The 16,465-nt window shown below is 45.3% G+C and overlaps 1 protein-coding gene and 1 long non-coding RNA gene across 3 annotated transcripts; one reads left to right on the top strand and one right to left on the bottom strand.

Moving 5' to 3' along the window:
* LOC110397687 lies at positions 6,968-8,570 on the bottom strand. The gene is made up of 2 exons (XR_002437918.1): positions 8,264-8,570; positions 6,968-7,196 (listed from the first exon to the last, which is right to left on the bottom strand). It is a non-coding gene; the product is annotated as an uncharacterized LOC110397687 (long non-coding RNA).
* On the top strand, positions 8,573-16,465 carry NECAP1 (NECAP endocytosis associated 1). 2 transcript variants are annotated; one of them, XM_021394289.1, is made up of 8 exons: positions 8,573-8,804; positions 11,254-11,354; positions 11,506-11,610; positions 11,996-12,077; positions 12,795-12,903; positions 12,987-13,173; positions 13,964-14,057; positions 14,176-16,465. In XM_021394289.1, exons 1-8 carry the CDS (start codon positions 8,707-8,709, stop codon positions 14,222-14,224), a joined length of 825 nt encoding a protein of 274 aa, XP_021249964.1. In that variant the 5' UTR covers positions 8,573-8,706; the 3' UTR covers positions 14,225-16,465. The 2 variants fall into 2 exon arrangements, with proteins under 2 accessions (XP_021249964.1, XP_021249970.1); XM_021394295.1 differs by having other exon boundaries at positions 13,933-14,057.

The raw sequence follows: 16,465 nt of genomic DNA, 5'->3' as shown, positions 1-16,465 counted from the left end.
GATCTGGGGCTGCTGGTCAACGCTCAGCTAAATGTGAGCCAGCGGTGTGTCCAGGTAGCCAAGAAGGCCAATGGCATCCTGGCTGGTATCAGAAATAGTGTTTCCAACAGGAGCAGGGAAGCGATCATCCGCCCGTACTCAGCTCTGGTGAAGCTGCACCTCAAGCACTGTGTTCAGTTTTGGGCCTGTCACTACAAAAAAGACATCAAGGCCCTAGAGCATGTCCAGAGAAAGGCAGCAAAGCTGGTGCAGGGTTTGGAGCACAGATCTTATGAGAAGTGGCTGAGGGAACTGGGATTGTTTAGTCAGGAGGAGGCTCAGGGAGATCTTATAGCTCTCTACAACTACCTGAATGGAGGTTGTGATGAGGTGGGTGTCAGCCTCTTCTCCAGGACAACTAGCAATAGGACTAGAGAGAATGGCCTCAAGTTGCACCATGGGAGGTTCAGGTGGGAGATTAGGAAACATTTCTTCTCTGAAGGAGTGGTCAGGCACTGGAACAAGATGCCCAGGGAGGTGGTGGAGTCACCATCCCTGAAGGTGTTCAAGAAACGTTTAGTGGGAAAAATTGGTGGTAGGTGGACAGTTGGACTGGATCATCCTGGAGGTCTTTTCCAACCTTGGTGATTCTATGATAAGTTTAATCACAAAGAGAATGCAACAAACATTGTAATTACCTTTTTTTTTTTTTTTTTTTTTTTTTTTTTTTTTTTTTGTAACAGTTGCCCACTAGCTTTTAGGTGAGTGTGACCCATAAGGAAAGCTATGAAGTAAGTCACTGGAAAGCAGCTAGGGACTTGACTTAAAATTCTAACATGTTTGTTCAGTTTATTGTGATTTTACATGCAGAAGCAACTTTTTCAGGAGCAACTGGAAAAAAGTGCTGCAAGAGCTGAAGCTTGCTGTCTCCCCATATAGTTACTGAAGATGGTAGAAGACTAGGGAATCAGGGAATGCTGTGAACATAGCAATACAGATTTTACTCCAAAGCAGAAAGAGGAATGAATAAATAAGAAAATACTGTCCACACTATGTTTTCAAGAGTGCTAAAAGGGCTGCTGTGTAGTTACATAGATGTAAGTGGGAACTGGAAGGGGTACCAGGTTTTTCAGGAGTAAACATTAAGAAACTGCAAGAAACTGAAGAGGAAAGCAGGATTCTGTAGCTTATTATACCTACCCCAGTTAAGCAGTTATTTCAGTGTGTTAGGGAGCAAGAAACATCAGTCATGTCTCCAGAGTGACTAAAGAAAAGAAATTCTCATTTTAGGAACTGCTTTTTTTCCCTTCATGTTCATGTATGTGCAAAGTAACCTTCCCACCTTGAGGGAAAGGCTTACAATGACTCATATTTGAGGCAACTGGCCTCTAAAACAAGAAAACCAAAAGAAACTGCTTTAGCACTGTCAAAATACTATCCTGAGCCAAAGAATACCAGGAAGCTAAGGAATGATAAGCGCAGACACATACTTTACTGTAAAGTTTCCATAAGAAAAAAACAAGATCACAGTGCCAAATCAGATATCTTGCCTATTGGCATAACACTGAATTTATTTCATAAATACAAATTCTAACATGATACCATCAGGTGTCGGTGTCCGATCTGTTGTTTTGTAGCTACTTCATATTTTATGAGATCAGAATATTCGTCCAGCCAATCCAGTTTCTTATCGTTCTGAATTTTTATCAGTCCAGATCAGCTGCTGTTCCAACCCCAGAAAATTTAGTTCATGAAATACAGGACATTGTACTCGACAAACCATAATTGGTTGTATCAAAGGGATTTTAATCTGTTTTCTGATCTTTTAGCGTACTTAACTTCTTAAAAATTAAAAAAAAAAAAGAAAGATGAAATGTTTGAACTGGTCGACTGAAATGTTGATACCATAAAATGTGGCCAGCCTATAAGAAGAGGTAAGGCATTTGAAGAGGTAAGGCATCTGGACTTCTGCAAAGCCTTTGACGTGGTCCCTCACCACATCCTTCTCTCTAAATTGGAGAGGTATGGATTTGAAGGATGGACTGTTTGATGGATTAAGAACTGGTTGGCTGGTTGCAGCCAAATGATTGTCATAAATGGTTCTGTGTCAGGGTGGAGGCCGGTCAGGAGTGGTGTCCCCCAAGGCTCAGTCTTGGGACCGGTGCTCTTCAACATCTTTATCAATGACGTAGATGATGGAATCAAGTGCACCCTCAGCAAGTTTGCAGATGACACCAAGCTGAGCGGTGCAGTCAATACACTGGAAGGAATGGAAGCCATCCAGAGGGACCTGAACAGACTGGAGAAGTGGGCCCATGTGAACCTAATGAGGTTCAACAAGGCCAAATGCAAGGTGCTGCACTTGGGCTGGGGCAATCCCAGGTATTTATACAAACGGGGAAGAACTCCTTGAGAGCAGCCCTGCGGAAAAGGACTTGGGGGTCCTGGTGGACGAGAAGCTGGACATGAGCCAGCAGTGTGCACTGGCAGCCCAGAAGGCCAACTATGTTCTACTTCCTCTTCCCCCTCTTCCCCCTCTACTCAGCTCTTGTGAGGCCCCATCTGGAGTACTGCGTCCAGGCCTGGGGCCCCAGCACAAGAAAGACACAGAGCTCTTGGAACGAGTTCAGAGGAGGGCCACCAAGATGATCAGAAGGCTGGAGCACCTCTCCTGTGAAGAAAGGTTGAGGGAACTGGGCTTTAGTTTGGAGAAGAGAAGGCCCCGGAGAGAACTCATTGTGGCCTTCCAATACTTGAAGGGAGCGTATAAACAGGAGGGGGAATGATTGTTTACAAGGGTGGATAGCGATAGGACAAAGGGGAATGATTTTAAACTAAGACAGGGGAGATTCAGGTTAGATATTAGGAGGAAGTTTTTAACGCAGAGAGTGGTGACGCACTGGACCAGGTTGCCCAAGGAGGTTGTGGATGCCCCATCGCTGGAGGTATTCAAGGCCAGGCTGGATGTGGCACTGGGCAGCCTGGTCTAGTGGTTGGCAACCCTGCCTATGGCAGGGGGGATAAAACTCAATAATCTTTGAGGTCCTTTTCAACCCAGCCATTCTATGATTCATGATTCTATGATTCTACAATTTAAAACAAGTAATAGGTTCCCCCCAACACACTTAATCTGAGAAATCAAGAGATGCTAGCAAAAATGGCAAATCACAGGTGTACAAGAATTGGCTTCAGTATTTTGGTTTTATATTGGAAAATGAATCACAAATATGGGGAGTTCTGCTCCCAAGCGTGTTATCTGTTCTGTGCAACACATGGATGCTGACTCAAAACACAAAAGCCATACAACCACAAATAGGAAGGCAAGCCAAAAATTAGCTGTTCTCCTAAAGATGGTTTGGGTGGTCAGCAGTCTGCAAGGACAATTCCTCTAGCTGCATCAATTCTCAGCTGTCATCTTTCCTGAGGGACTCCTGAGATCTGGTTAGAAAGTGATCTGTGTGTCCTGTTGAGAGCACTATATTCCTATGGGAGCACATCCTTTTCACCACCATGTTACTGGCTAGCTCTAGTCAAACTTCCCCTTGCAAAAAGACCCTTCCCTACCAGTTGGTGAAGTCTGATTCCTTCAGTTAAAACTTCTCCACTACAGCCAACCTTGTCACAACAAGCACATTATCTTTAGTCCAACCAGCTCATTCTGGACAGTGACAAGATGAAGAAGTATCTTTTTCTATGTTTCCAATTAATATTTTAAACAGTTCAACTAGTGATGTGTTTTGCACCCACTTCAGAATGAAGAAGGTAATGATGTACATTTAAAGAAGATGGTGCATTTTGTTACTCCGAGAAAATGGCCCCTGATCAAACCAGACATTTGACTTGCAGCTGTGATAGTAATTCCAAATCACCATACTATATTAATTTCTTCTCTTCCAGATCTCTCCCTCCCCCAGTTGTTAAAGAGAGTTAGCTTAGAAAGGCTCCAACTCACAGAATCACAGGAAGGCTAGTACAGAAAGGTCTAGTACACCCCACTGCTCCAACCAGGATCAGCTAAAGCAGATTATCTAGGACTGTTTTAAGTCTCCACAGAAGGAGACTTCTCGGCCTCTGTGGAAAATCTGTTCTAATGTTCAAGTACCCTCAGAGTAAAAAAGTGTTTTCTTGTGTCCTTTGGGCAGAATTTTCCATGTGTCAACTGCCTGTCACCAGACACCACTGACTCTGGTGCCATGTCCTTTACACACTCTGATCAGATGGCCCTGGGCCTTCTCTTCCCCAGGCTAGACAGTCCCTGCTGTCATAGCCCTTTCCTGCATGAAAGGTATCCCAGACACTTATCCTCTTATTGGCTCTTCACAAGTCTCACTCTGCTATGTCCATGTTGTACTGGAGAGCTCAGAACTGCACCCAGCACTTTAGATGTGGCCTCACCAGCGGTGAGGAAGCAGAGGACCCCCTTCCCTGCACCAGCTAGCAGCACTTATCCTAATGTAGCTTTAAGTGCTGTTAGCCTTAATTACTACAATGGTGCATTACTGGCTCATGTTCACCAGGACCACAAGATCATCATTCTCTGCAAAGCTGCTTACCAGTCAGTTGGCTCTAATAATGATCAAGTGTACGGGGTTGTCCCTTCTCAGATGCAGGACTTTGCACTTCCCCATCTTTAACTTCATTATGTTCCTGTCTGGCCAATCAGCCTGCTGATGCTTCTCTGAGTGCCAGCAAAACCATCCAGTGTGTCAGCCAGTTTTGCATCATCTGCAAATTTGTTAAGGGTTGCTTCATCATCCAGGTTGCTATTACACAGTTAAACAGTACCAGAATGAGTGCTGGCTGCTGCTGAATACCACTACTGACTTGCACCTAATTGGATTTAGCTCTTCTGGTCACCACTCTCCAAGCCCAGTACTTCAGTTACTTTTCAGTCCACTTCACTGTCCACTTATTTAGCTCATACTCCGTCATTGTGTCTATGAGGATGATTGTGTTGAAACTTACCTTGGTGGTAAACTTCAACTGGTGATCATAACCAACTGACTAAAACCTTAACGCAAATTACAATTGATGTTATTTACTTCAGATTTGTCATTGCAAAACTGCAACAGTCTACCTGTTACTAAATAGTTACACCCATATAGAATCACAGAATCATAGAAAGGTTTGAGTTGGAAAAGGCCGTATATACTGCTTTAAGTAGCTCTACTCTGTTCTTCTCCGAGGTTTGCCTCTCATTAACCTCTTTGCCTTAAATCTAGCAAGCAGGCAAGCAAAAGTAGCATACTGTAAGCAGGGAGGTAGAGCTTTATGTTACATTGTGGCACACATCCGCATTAAGAATCAGCTCCAAATACTTCCACTCATCCTTCAGCAAGTCGCACAAGTGTTCAGCTCTCTCTTCCTAGGCAGGTATCTGTCTGCCCTAGTGTGTAGCCTGGTAGAGCAAAGACTTTCTTCATCCACACAGCAGGGTATGGACATCTGCTCCTTGGGCATCAAGATCCACCACAAAGTAATGTGTGTCAGCCCCTCTCTCCCACTTCAGAGGGGCAGAACTAGCTGGCCCTCTGATGAAAAGAAAACAGAATTTTCATATTTGCACAATTCCATTGTCAGTTAGGGTACCTAGCTCACACCAGTCATGCACTGTCATTGCTTCTATATATTTACTCATATAGCTGTCCACATTTTTTATTAAACAAGGGCAGTTACTTTCAGATCTGGCAGTTAAACTAGAAGTTTGCTGTTTTGTTCATCTTAATGACTCAAGATTCTTCCTGTTATTGATTTCAAAACAGTTTTGTTTACCAGATCTATAGAATCACCAACATAGTCTCCCTTTCCTAGATTCAAAGTTTTTTTGTACTGGAAAAGAGAGAAAATGCTGGGCTAGTTGGATGTTTAACCTGACACAGGGACAGCTTAATTAAGTGTTACCACACTGCAAATTGTTTAGATGCCGTTAGTCTTTGTCCTAAAAACCTAAACAAATGAATTCATATCTATTTGCTCTATTTGCTTATTTTTGGCACACTTCTGGAAAGTCACTCTCCTGAAATTAACATTTACTTAACGCACAAAGATGCCTAACCTTTAAGCTTGTCTGGGCTACACTGAGTGAAGAGGAAATGTTGTGAGTTGCATATACGTAGGTTGCTCCAAAAGTAATGCCTCCTATTTATTTCTGTGGAAACTACAACAAATGAGCACAGCAACTCTGCTTGATAGAGCCAATTCTCAGCTACAAAACAATATTTGTCAACATGCTCACCACCATTAGCTATGCATTTTTCACCAGTGATGAACAAGAGCCTACATGCCATGCTTGTCAAAACTTCCACCAGAGGAGGTGACCCACTGTCACTGTCACCACTGCTGAAACACAGCATCTACCACTTCACTGTGCTCACATCCACTGTTAGACTCCATAAACGTTCATCAAGCACTGATGAATGTCAGTGGCTGCCCTTTTTTCCCCATGGAGGTATTCAATGACACACCTTTGCTTCATATGCACTTGCATGACAGACACTATTTTGTCAGACTGTCCCCCTGCTGTCATCTGTCACTTGGCAACAAAATGCACCATTAGTGGGAAGGTTCAACCTCTACTACTATGACACCAACATCCAGTTCTGACATCATGGGCCAATATAATAAAACAGGAGGCATAACATGTGGAGCAGTCCTCGTAAAATGTATAATATAGTTGTAGAAGAAATGCTAAGTCACAGCTTGAATCAGTGATTGAGCACCTGGTGGGAAGGCAGGGCCAACACAGGGGAGCCAGGATCCACCCCTTCCCAGACCTCCTTTAAGGGTTAGCAGTGGAGTTAAGAGTATCTCTTTGGAGATCCTTGTATACTTGAGGCTTTGTGAAGGTATTCAGCTTCTTTTATTTCTCTGCTCACTGATTTTGTGTTTGAGTGAATCTTTACTCATAGCAGCCTGAGATCTTGCTGCTCTGCTGTCAGTGTTGCATTTTCCATTGTTACAATAGTTAATGTATATAAGTAACAAAACATTTTAATATTTAATATTTTTATTAAAACTGTAAGAAAAGAAGAGAGGAACAAAACTCTAAAACTTGTGGGATATTTGACCTTGTTTTTGTGAAATCAAAGCATCAGTCTGGTTTGATGGTTGTGGTTGCAGTTCTTTGTGAGGTCTCAAAGTGCTCATCAGAGAATTTTTGTGAAGTTTTCCTCTTCCCGTGCTTCATCCTCAACAGTAGTTGCTCACAAATGTGTGTACTGCCAAAAGCGATGACATGAATAAGGCATGACTGCGAAGCAAGTGATATTTTTTCTCTTATAAATTTTTCTCTTATAACAGTCTGGTAAAGCTATGATTCTTGATTCTTGAGATTGAGATTCTTGAGTTCAATATCTGATTGCAACCCTATATATTCCATTTGAAAAATGTGTTTGTCAAATAGAGTTGCAAAGTATCTGAAAACTAGTTGTTTTTTTTTTCAGCAACCCTGAAACCTATTCTCCAATTCCTTTATCAAAACAGAAAGCATGGCTGCATATTTTTTGCTGTTCATGAGACTGTGTATAGTCAATCTATCAAAATGCAGATAACTATTTGCCATAACTTGAGTTGGCACTGCAGCCTTCTGGTGTCCTGGTTTCTGCTCAAACAGCATTCATAGTACACTGACAGTTTAGTTGTTGCTGAGTGATGGGTTTGGGTCTGAGGCTGGCCCACTCTGTGGGGCAGATCTGCAGCCAGGATGGCTCACACCAAGCCACATGCATCCTAAGGTTAGCAGGTTGGACATGCCTGATTTATTGTGTATTTTTATCAGCTTTGGCTAGAAAACTTGCAATCATTTGTACAGCACTCCTTAGTTTGCTTTTTTACCCAAGACCTCCCACTCCCACAACTACGGAGAGCATGATCAACCATTCTCAGTTGCAGTCCAAGTTTTGATGTAACACTGCAGAAAAGAAAAATGCAAGGGAAGAAAAAGGAACCAGAACTATCCCTCAGAGCCCCCTAAATGCTTGTGTGAAAACCAACTCTTCTTCAGCGTGACCCAAGCTATGGCTTTTCAGTAGTCATCACGACACCATCATCTCTTGCTCGGTGCCACACTAGTCTGGAGTTCCCCGGTCGTTCTTCCCTGCGACCAAGGCAGGCAGAAAGCTGCTTCTCGACCTTCCTGGCAGCCTGGGGCTTTCCCCGGCGACCCGAGGGGGAAGCCCGTCCGCTCCTCCTGACGCTACCGTCGCCCCAGGGCAAACTCTGCTCCCACAGCGCTTCAGCCCCGGAGCCAACAGATGTGGCACCGCGGTAGTCCACGGGTCCTTACCAGCAACTAACACCGCCCTCGAGCTCAGCCGGGCTCTTCCCACTCCCGACAAGGCTGCCTTCTGCGCCAAGTGCGGAACCTGAGCTAAACGGAAGGCACGTGGATTCCGCAGAGCGCCTGTACGACTTAATCAGCCCGCACCAAACATGGCCACTGCGAGGTGGGGGTGAGGGGCGGGCGACGGCACTGCCAAGATCTAAGATGGCGCCGGCTCCTATTGTATTATCAGAACCGATTCCAAGATGGCTGCCCCCTACGGAGCGTCTTGTTGCCAGGATCCAAGATGCCTTCCTCCACGCCTTCGACGTGGCCTGACTCCAGTAAGGCCTCACCAGCGCCCCCCCAGACTGTGTCTGACCTCATCAAAGATGGCTGTTGGAAGAGCCCCCTCTTATTAGGCTCCCATCCCTCATCCTTCACTGGAGTGCTCGTTCGCCTCTGAGATGGCCGCGGCTGAGCTGGAGTACGAGTCTGTCCTCTGCGTGAAGCCTGATGTCAACGTGTACCGCATCCCGCCGCGAACCTCCAACCGCGGATACAGGTCAGAGGGTCTCGTGATGCCGGCGACCGGGGCCGGGCTGGGGGCCTATGCTCGGCGCGGAGCTGTGCGCGGCTTCCGCACCGTCAGCCGTGGCGCTCCCAGGGTGGCCCCGTGACTGCCCTTGCCTGGTCTGGCCCAGCCCTTGTTGCCCGCTCACTGGGCTGGGGAGAGAACGAGGGCGCGTTCTTGCCGCGGGCCAGTGATCACATCAAGGTGGCAGCGTCTGTGCTGCGGAGTGCAGCTGTCGGCGGTGCCGCAGCCGGTGCGGGAGCGAGGCGGGTGGTCGGGACGGAGCCGGTGCTTCATGCCCCACTGGAAGTGGGTGCAGCAGTGGTCGTTTCTGCTTGCTTCCTAACCGAGATTGTGCTGTAGCATCAGGCCTGTCGGATTTGATAATTGCTTAGCCGGGACAGAGGGGAAGCCATAAAAATGGCTTCTTTTTACTTCACAGATCTTTCCACGTGTGTGCTTGGGGTCATACCTTAGCTGCTGTCCTGGTAACAGATGTGCAACCTTCCCCATCCCTTTTTGATGTTGTTCTTGCAAAGCTAGCACAGCTAATGTAGCAGGTGGCTCTGGTGTTCACATAAGTGATCAGCTGGCATGAGCCCGTCTGCGTGAATAAGCAGGGATTTGGGAGGCAGGTTCTTGTAGGTGCTAGTGCCTGCTGAGCTGTTCTCTGGTTGCAAGGAGGTCAGAAGTACTTTCTGAGACCACAGCACTTCTAGCTCTGCTGACTTCAGCTACAGATGACATACTGAATACTTATGATAAATTTTAATCACCTCGTATACTGTCTGTGCTTTAGACCACGAGCACTCCCTCCTGTACTGTGGAGGAATGAGGATAGCCTAGTTAATCATGTGCAGGACATGAGAGCATGTTAGTGACTTGCTATGCTTTTTCCAGGGAGAGCCAGCTTCTGCTGCTCTCAGTTTGAACTGTTCCCTGAGACATGAGTTTGATATTGTAGAATCCTTAAGAGTTGGAAGGGACCTTTAAAAGTCATCTAGTTCAACTCCCATGCAGTGAACAGGGATGTGCACAGCTGGATCAGGTTGCCCAGGGCCTCATCCAGCCTTGTCTTGAATGTCTCCAGGGATGGGACATCAACCATATATCTGGGTAGCCTGTTCCTGTGCCTCACCACCCTCACAGTAAAAGACTTTTTCCTTATATCCAGCCTAAATCTGCCCTCTTTGAACTTGAAGCCATTTCCCCTTGTTCTGTCACCACAGACGCTGTTAAAGAGTCTGTGCCCTTCTTTCCTGGATACTTTCATTAGATACTGAAAGGCCGCTATCAGGTCACCTTGCAGCCTTCTCTTCTCCAGGCTGAACAGCCTCAGCTCCCTCAGCCTGTCCTCATAGGACAGGTGTTCCATACCTTGGATCATTTTTGTGGCCCTCCTCTGGACGCACTCCAACAGGTTCATGTCTCTCCTGTACTGAGGACTCTACATCTGGACAGGTGAGGATTCCCCAGTGCAGAGTAGAGGGGCAGGATCACATTTCTTGCCCTCCTGCCTATGCTTCTTTTGATGCAGCCCAGGATACAGCTGGCTTTCTGGGCTGTGAGGGCACATTGCTGGCTCATGCCCAGCTTCCTATCCACCAGTACACTCAGGTCTTTTTTGGCAGGGTTGCACTCAATTCTTTCCTCCCCCAGCTTATCTTGGTAGTGTGAGTTGCATAGACCCATATGCAAGATCTTGCACTTGACTTTGCTGAACCTAATGAGTTTCTCCTGGGCCCACTGCTCAAGCCTGTCTGGGTCCCTCTGGATGGGATAACCAAGTGTTGAATTTGACCTGTTGGCTCTGGCAATAGCAGGGAGGATGCCGGGAGTTCATCATGGTTCTTAGAAAATATATTTGATTGTAAACTTCTGTAGGTTGGCATGTTTTTTGTGTGTTGTTGTTTTCTCCTCCTCTCTCCCCAGCAGTCTATTTGATGGGCCAATCAAGATGGTTGCATGTATGATATTTCACCTGATATGTAACATAGCTACCTCTGGATTCAGAGGTACTTGATGTTATTTTACAACAGTAAGGTAAAATAATGGATTGGATTGGTTTTTCTTTTTTTTTTTTTTTTTTTTTTTTAGGTCTTCCTAGAAAATACTCACAAATTGATTTTTAGTCCCTTTTGGATTTACTGTTCCAAGTGAGCTTTTGGGCTTCAGTCTTCCCTCTTCTGCAAGCTTATAAAGGTAGAGGCAGAGCTGATGTTCTCTGGTTGTTGTCTGTTTCCCTTTATATGGAGGAAAGACAGACCAATCTGAGCTATGTTTGTAGATTGGCAGCAACAGAGAGGAGCTGAGATCTTGTGTGTTGTTTGAGGAGAGAAGACAGCCTCATGTGTTGAAGGTTTGGGGTCAGAGACTTTAGCTGAGCTGGTTGGGCTGAAGGGTTGAGATATGGTCAGTGAACAGCTGCTTTTCTTTTCAGGGCATCTGACTGGAAACTGGATAATCCGGACTGGACAGGGAGACTTCGTGTCACCTCCAAAGGCAAAACAGCATATGTAAAACTAGAGGATAAGGTTTCAGGTAAGGGGAGTGATGTGGTTTGTTGAAACTGTAACTGTGGTTGCTAATTATGAGCCTGTTCTTCTAAGCCTGCCCATTGCTGTTCATGACAGTCCTGGACATGCTTTAGAAAAAAGGTTGCTGTCTTCACTACTTAATTCTTTGTTTGTAGGGGAGCTCTTTGCTCAGGCTCCCATAGACCAATATCCCGGCATTGCAGTGGAGACTGTGACAGATTCCAGCCGTTATTTTGTGATTCGGATTCAGGATGGGACTGGTGAGTTGAATCATGTGTATGCCAAGTGCCAGGGGTGGAGGACACTGAACCCGATGAAGCTGTGTGTATGTGTGGTGGACTGAGATAGTGATGGGAGTGCTGAAGAGGCTGGGCGGGATGCCGGGAAGGGCGGGAAGGAAAGGCTGGTGCAGAAGGGTTCTCTGCGTTGTACGCAGTCCAGGGGCTGGGGAGGAGCATTCAGTTTCTGAGAGTACCACATGGCATGAAGAGCACATCCTGTAGGCTAGGAACAGTGAATTTCTGTGAGATGCTGGTTTCAGCTGTAGATGAATCTGAAGGAAGTGGCACAGAGTGGTTTTTGGAGTGAATGAACATGGGCCTGTTTGCAAGGCACCTCCAGTGACTCCTTCTGTCTCCTTGCTAGGACGAAGTGCTTTTATAGGCATTGGTTTCACAGATCGTGGTGATGCCTTTGACTTCAATGTGTCTTTGCAGGATCACTTCAAGTGAGTTGTGCTTTTCTGGAATGCTGTTTTTCCTCTGGCCCCTGGAATGTGTTGGGTGGTGGTGGTGCTTGTTCACTTAGCAGAGGTTTCCTTGGGAAGATCATGAAGCCTTGCTCAGGCTCCATTCGGGATACTTTGAACGTACTGCCAACTGTCATGCAAGCTGAGAATCCTCCAGGGTCTGATCTGTAAGCCATAGAATTGTTTGGGTTGGAAGAGACCTTTAAGACCACCTAGCTCCAACGCCCTGCTATAGGCAGGGATACCTTCCACTAGACCAGGTTGCTCAAAGCCCCATCCAGCCTGGCCTTGAATGCTTCCAGGGAGGGGGCATCCACAGCCTCTCTGGGCAACCTGTTCCAGTGTCTCACCACCCTCACAGTAAATAATGTCTTCCTAATATCTAGTCTAAATCTGCCCTTTTCCTCATCTTGTTGCTACATGCCCTTCTTCCCTATATGCCCTCCTCAGCTTTCCTGCGGGCCAGAGTCTTATGCTCAAATCCTATGACACTAGAGGTTCAGTGTTAGACAGTCTCTTGGGTTTGTGGCGTTTGAGCTTTTTGGTGTAGTACACTGGGAGTAGTGGGGTAGCTGGTTTGAAAAGGCAAGATAGTTCTTTGTCACGTGGGGGAAAAGAATCACACTTTCTTTTTCTTTTTGAAACTCTGCTCCCGTTTGCCACAGTCTCTTATCTTTTTCCCTGTCTTCTTTTTAGGTGGGTGAAGCAGGAAACTGAGATCTCCAAGGAGACCCTAGAAGCTGACACACGTCCTAAATTAGATTTAGGGTTCAAGGAAGGGCAGACCATCAAACTGAACATTGGGGTAAGGAGCCCAGATGACCCTGCCTCTTTTTCTGGATATGCCAGTGGATAATCTTTCTCACTTGTCCTCTCGTTTTTATATAGAACATGACAACAAAGAAAGGAGGAGCAGCCAAGCCTCGTGTGTCTGGATCAGGGGGCCTAAGTCTGCTGCCACCCCCACCAGGAGGCAAAATTGCAGTCCCTTCCATCCCTCCCCCTTCTTCCACGTCTATTGCCAACCATGTCACACCACCACCCGTGCTGAAATCCAGTAACATGAGCAATGCAGGTAAACGTTAGCGTAGATATGGAATTTAATTACCTGGATTCTTCTAAACTTGTATGTGCTTTAGGGGCACTGGCAGAGCTGTGTAGAGTGTTCAGAAAAGGAGTGCTCAGTTGCTTGTTTTCTGTAGGGAAATACAGATAAGCCCATGGTTGTTGAAAGGTGCAGGAAAAGCACTTCTTGTGAGGCTTTAAATAGGGAAGGAGGTAGCTTTAGTATGAAGACCAGAAAGTGCAAAATATAGTGAGATTGGGCTGTAACAAAGAGATTACTGAGTCTTCTGGATGCTGAATTAAATACATGACCACAGGATGAGTGCTGGTGGTATGCCTGTGAATCCAGAAACAGTGCTATATACAGACCTGAGTGAGAAGAAACCACAAGCTTCTGAATAGGGCTGGGCTGCAGTGTGTGATTTGTACTGATAGCAACTGTTACGGCTGCTGTTCTTGCACTGAGACTAAACTTTAGGTCTACTTGGAGGGAATAATATGTTGTAAACCTTCCAGTTGATATGCTAGATGGACACCTAATAGTTCTTGAAGACAGAGTAATCCTATAGCAGGAGCTGGAGCCACAGTGCACATTTGACAAAAGGGGCTGCTGTTAAAACAGACTAGGTCTTTAAAAATTCTCACTTTGTTCTTCTGAAGAGCTGGAGTCCATTCAAAGATTCTGTGCCACTGCATCCAGTGGTTTGTAGAAGGTGACAGTTTAAATGCTTGCATGTTTCTTTGTTTTGTTTTTCTACTCTCTTGACAGATTTCAGTTATTTCCTCTTCTTCTGCCTTAGATATTCTGTTAGACTTAGATGCTCCTGCATGTGCATCCAAGACACCAACATCAACTACCACGGATGTCTGGGGAGACTTCAACGCTGCATCCAGGTAAACTGATGAAGGGAACTGCACGCAGGAAGGGTGACATCCTGATATGTGCTGGAGGAGCAGTGAGTTAACAGGCTTTGTTAGGGGTACGCCTTTGATTGTCCTTTCTTTCTTTCAGTGGTGTTCCTAATCAGGCTCCTCAACAGTCCAACTGGGTCCAGTTCTGAATGGTGAAAGCAGTGAAATGGAATAAACTGATGACCAAGAGTGTAGAGGCACCAAATGGAGTCACAGGGGGCACAAGTCTCTCTAGTCTGCAATCAAAAACAAGTCAGGACAATTTTTTTTTTTTTTTTAAGCCAGATCTTTACTTCAGTCAAAACTTACTATTTTTGATCCCACAGTGAAACCCACTGAACCTAAAGAGAATATACTGACTCCTCACAAGGTGAGCAAAGGGAAGAGAGCCTCATCTCTTCTACTCACTTGGCTGTTGCATGGTACATCCTAGCTCTTCCCTATTTTTCCGTATAAGGAAAGCAAGAGGAAAGTGCGTACAGGAGGAGACTGGGTAGATGTCTCTGGGTTCCTCGTCCTTTAAATTTTTTTGGTTACAGACTGTTGCTTTCTGCATCCGCTTCCAATAGCAACTTGAGTTGCTGTGGATTGGCCTACAGTGCTGAAGGCTGCAATTTTAAATGGAAGCTTTAAGCTATCATGTTTCTCCCGAGTCTTAACACAAAATGCCATTTGATTAATTATGTCAGTGGTGAAGAGTGAATCTTGCCACACATGCAGTGCTCTTCCTTTCTTTAGTGCAATTCTTGATAGTACTGGATGTTCCTGTGCTCCTATGGGAGGAATTATGCAAGCCCTTGAGTAGACTTGCTGCCCCTGTGATTTCGCTCCAGCTGGACACCCAATCATGAGGCTCCTTGCTTGGCTTGCAGATTCACTGGAGGAATTTCTCACTTTCTCTTCTTCCTTTTCCCCCCTTTCTTCATGGAAAAAACCTCATTATCAGTAAGCTGTTTAACTGGAAATGGCTTTAAAGAAAAAAAAAAAAAAAGCCTGGTTTTGTAATTAGGTAGTTACTTGCACTAGATGACAATCAAGTTATCCTGCCGCTCAGCATTTCATGTTCCTGTGACACTCTCCTGAGCCCTGACCTTTATTTGTCAAGCGATACTCATTGTTAACTTTTCACTGTTACAAGTATTGCATATTCATGCCACAGTAGGGACCATGGTGGGACAGTGGATTATTTTCCAGTGAAGGGGTAGTCACTCTCCTGTTTTCATCTTTTACTTATCACTTGGGCAAGATATGTATGGTAAGTCCAGTGTCCAACTGTGACAGCCAAATTATCCCACCTGGGTTCTTTGTGGATTTTCTTCTAAGATTAACTTTCTAGGGCTGTGAGCTGGTTCCTGTAACTTGGAAAGTTTGTTTTTGTTTTTTTTTTAAATGTGCCCTGAAAATCCTCAATTTCCTATATGGTTCTGTCCTCTTTGGAAAAGTTTCAGAAGGCCCTTTGTACACTATTTCATCTTCAGCAGCTGTGGATGTGATCTGGGGTGTAAGTCTGCTGATAGCTTTAGGTAAAGCCTGCTGGCAGGCTAAAAATCTCCCAAGCACCTCCATGCTAACTGTCAAGCAAAACACTAGCCAGGATGATGGTGGCAATGACTAGAACACTAGCGCTTTGGTGCTTCACTAGAAGGCTTCTTCCCATTTTCAACAGTAAACCAGCCCAGCAGCAACACTTTTGTAACTAGGATATGCAAGTAAATTGTGCCCTGTAGGATTAAGGTTTCCTGGTGAGGATGGTTAAAAGAGAGAGTAGTTAGTTGTATGTACCTTGCATTTGCAAAGCTCTGAGGTCTGTTTTATCCTTTTACTACATTAAGGGCATTATGGGGACTACATTTCACTGAGACCATCATTCTTGGAAGCAAAACTATTTTTTGAAAATAGCCCTGCACTTCTGCTTGTGGTAGTGGGGACCAGACTGCTCTTGGATGTATTTTAAGCACTCATTCAGTCCTAATAACTTGTCTCTCTTGGTGTTCCCCTGCTTCTCACTTCCTTCCACCCTCCTCCCCCCACACCTTCCAAGACATTTCCACAGTCTTACTATACGTAAGCTCCTCGCCTGCTCAGAATCTGTGGGTGGCTATAGTATGCTAGCTAAGCCATGGACTCTACTGGTTGGCTTTTTTTTTTTTTCCCTTCCCTTATAGCATTGGCAGGTCCTGTCATTTCAACTACATATCAGTTCTCCAAACCAAGGATGTTCGTAGCACCAATTAAAACTAATTAGGAGCCTCTTCCATGTTGTCTTAGTATCCTGGAGATAATATATTATGTATTTGAAAAGCTAAAAAAGCAAAAATTAAAGATATGTATATAAAGCATAAAATGTACTGGTGAAATGGTAATTAAATGAGTAATCTTGGGGAAAAGAA

The sequence above is a fragment of the Numida meleagris genome, chromosome 1 (genome assembly GCF_002078875.1).
Source record: "Numida meleagris isolate 19003 breed g44 Domestic line chromosome 1, NumMel1.0, whole genome shotgun sequence".
Lineage (NCBI taxonomy): Eukaryota > Metazoa > Chordata > Aves > Galliformes > Numididae > Numida > Numida meleagris.
Note: the sequence above shows the minus strand (reverse complement) of the source record. Positions and strands in the feature narration are given on the sequence as shown.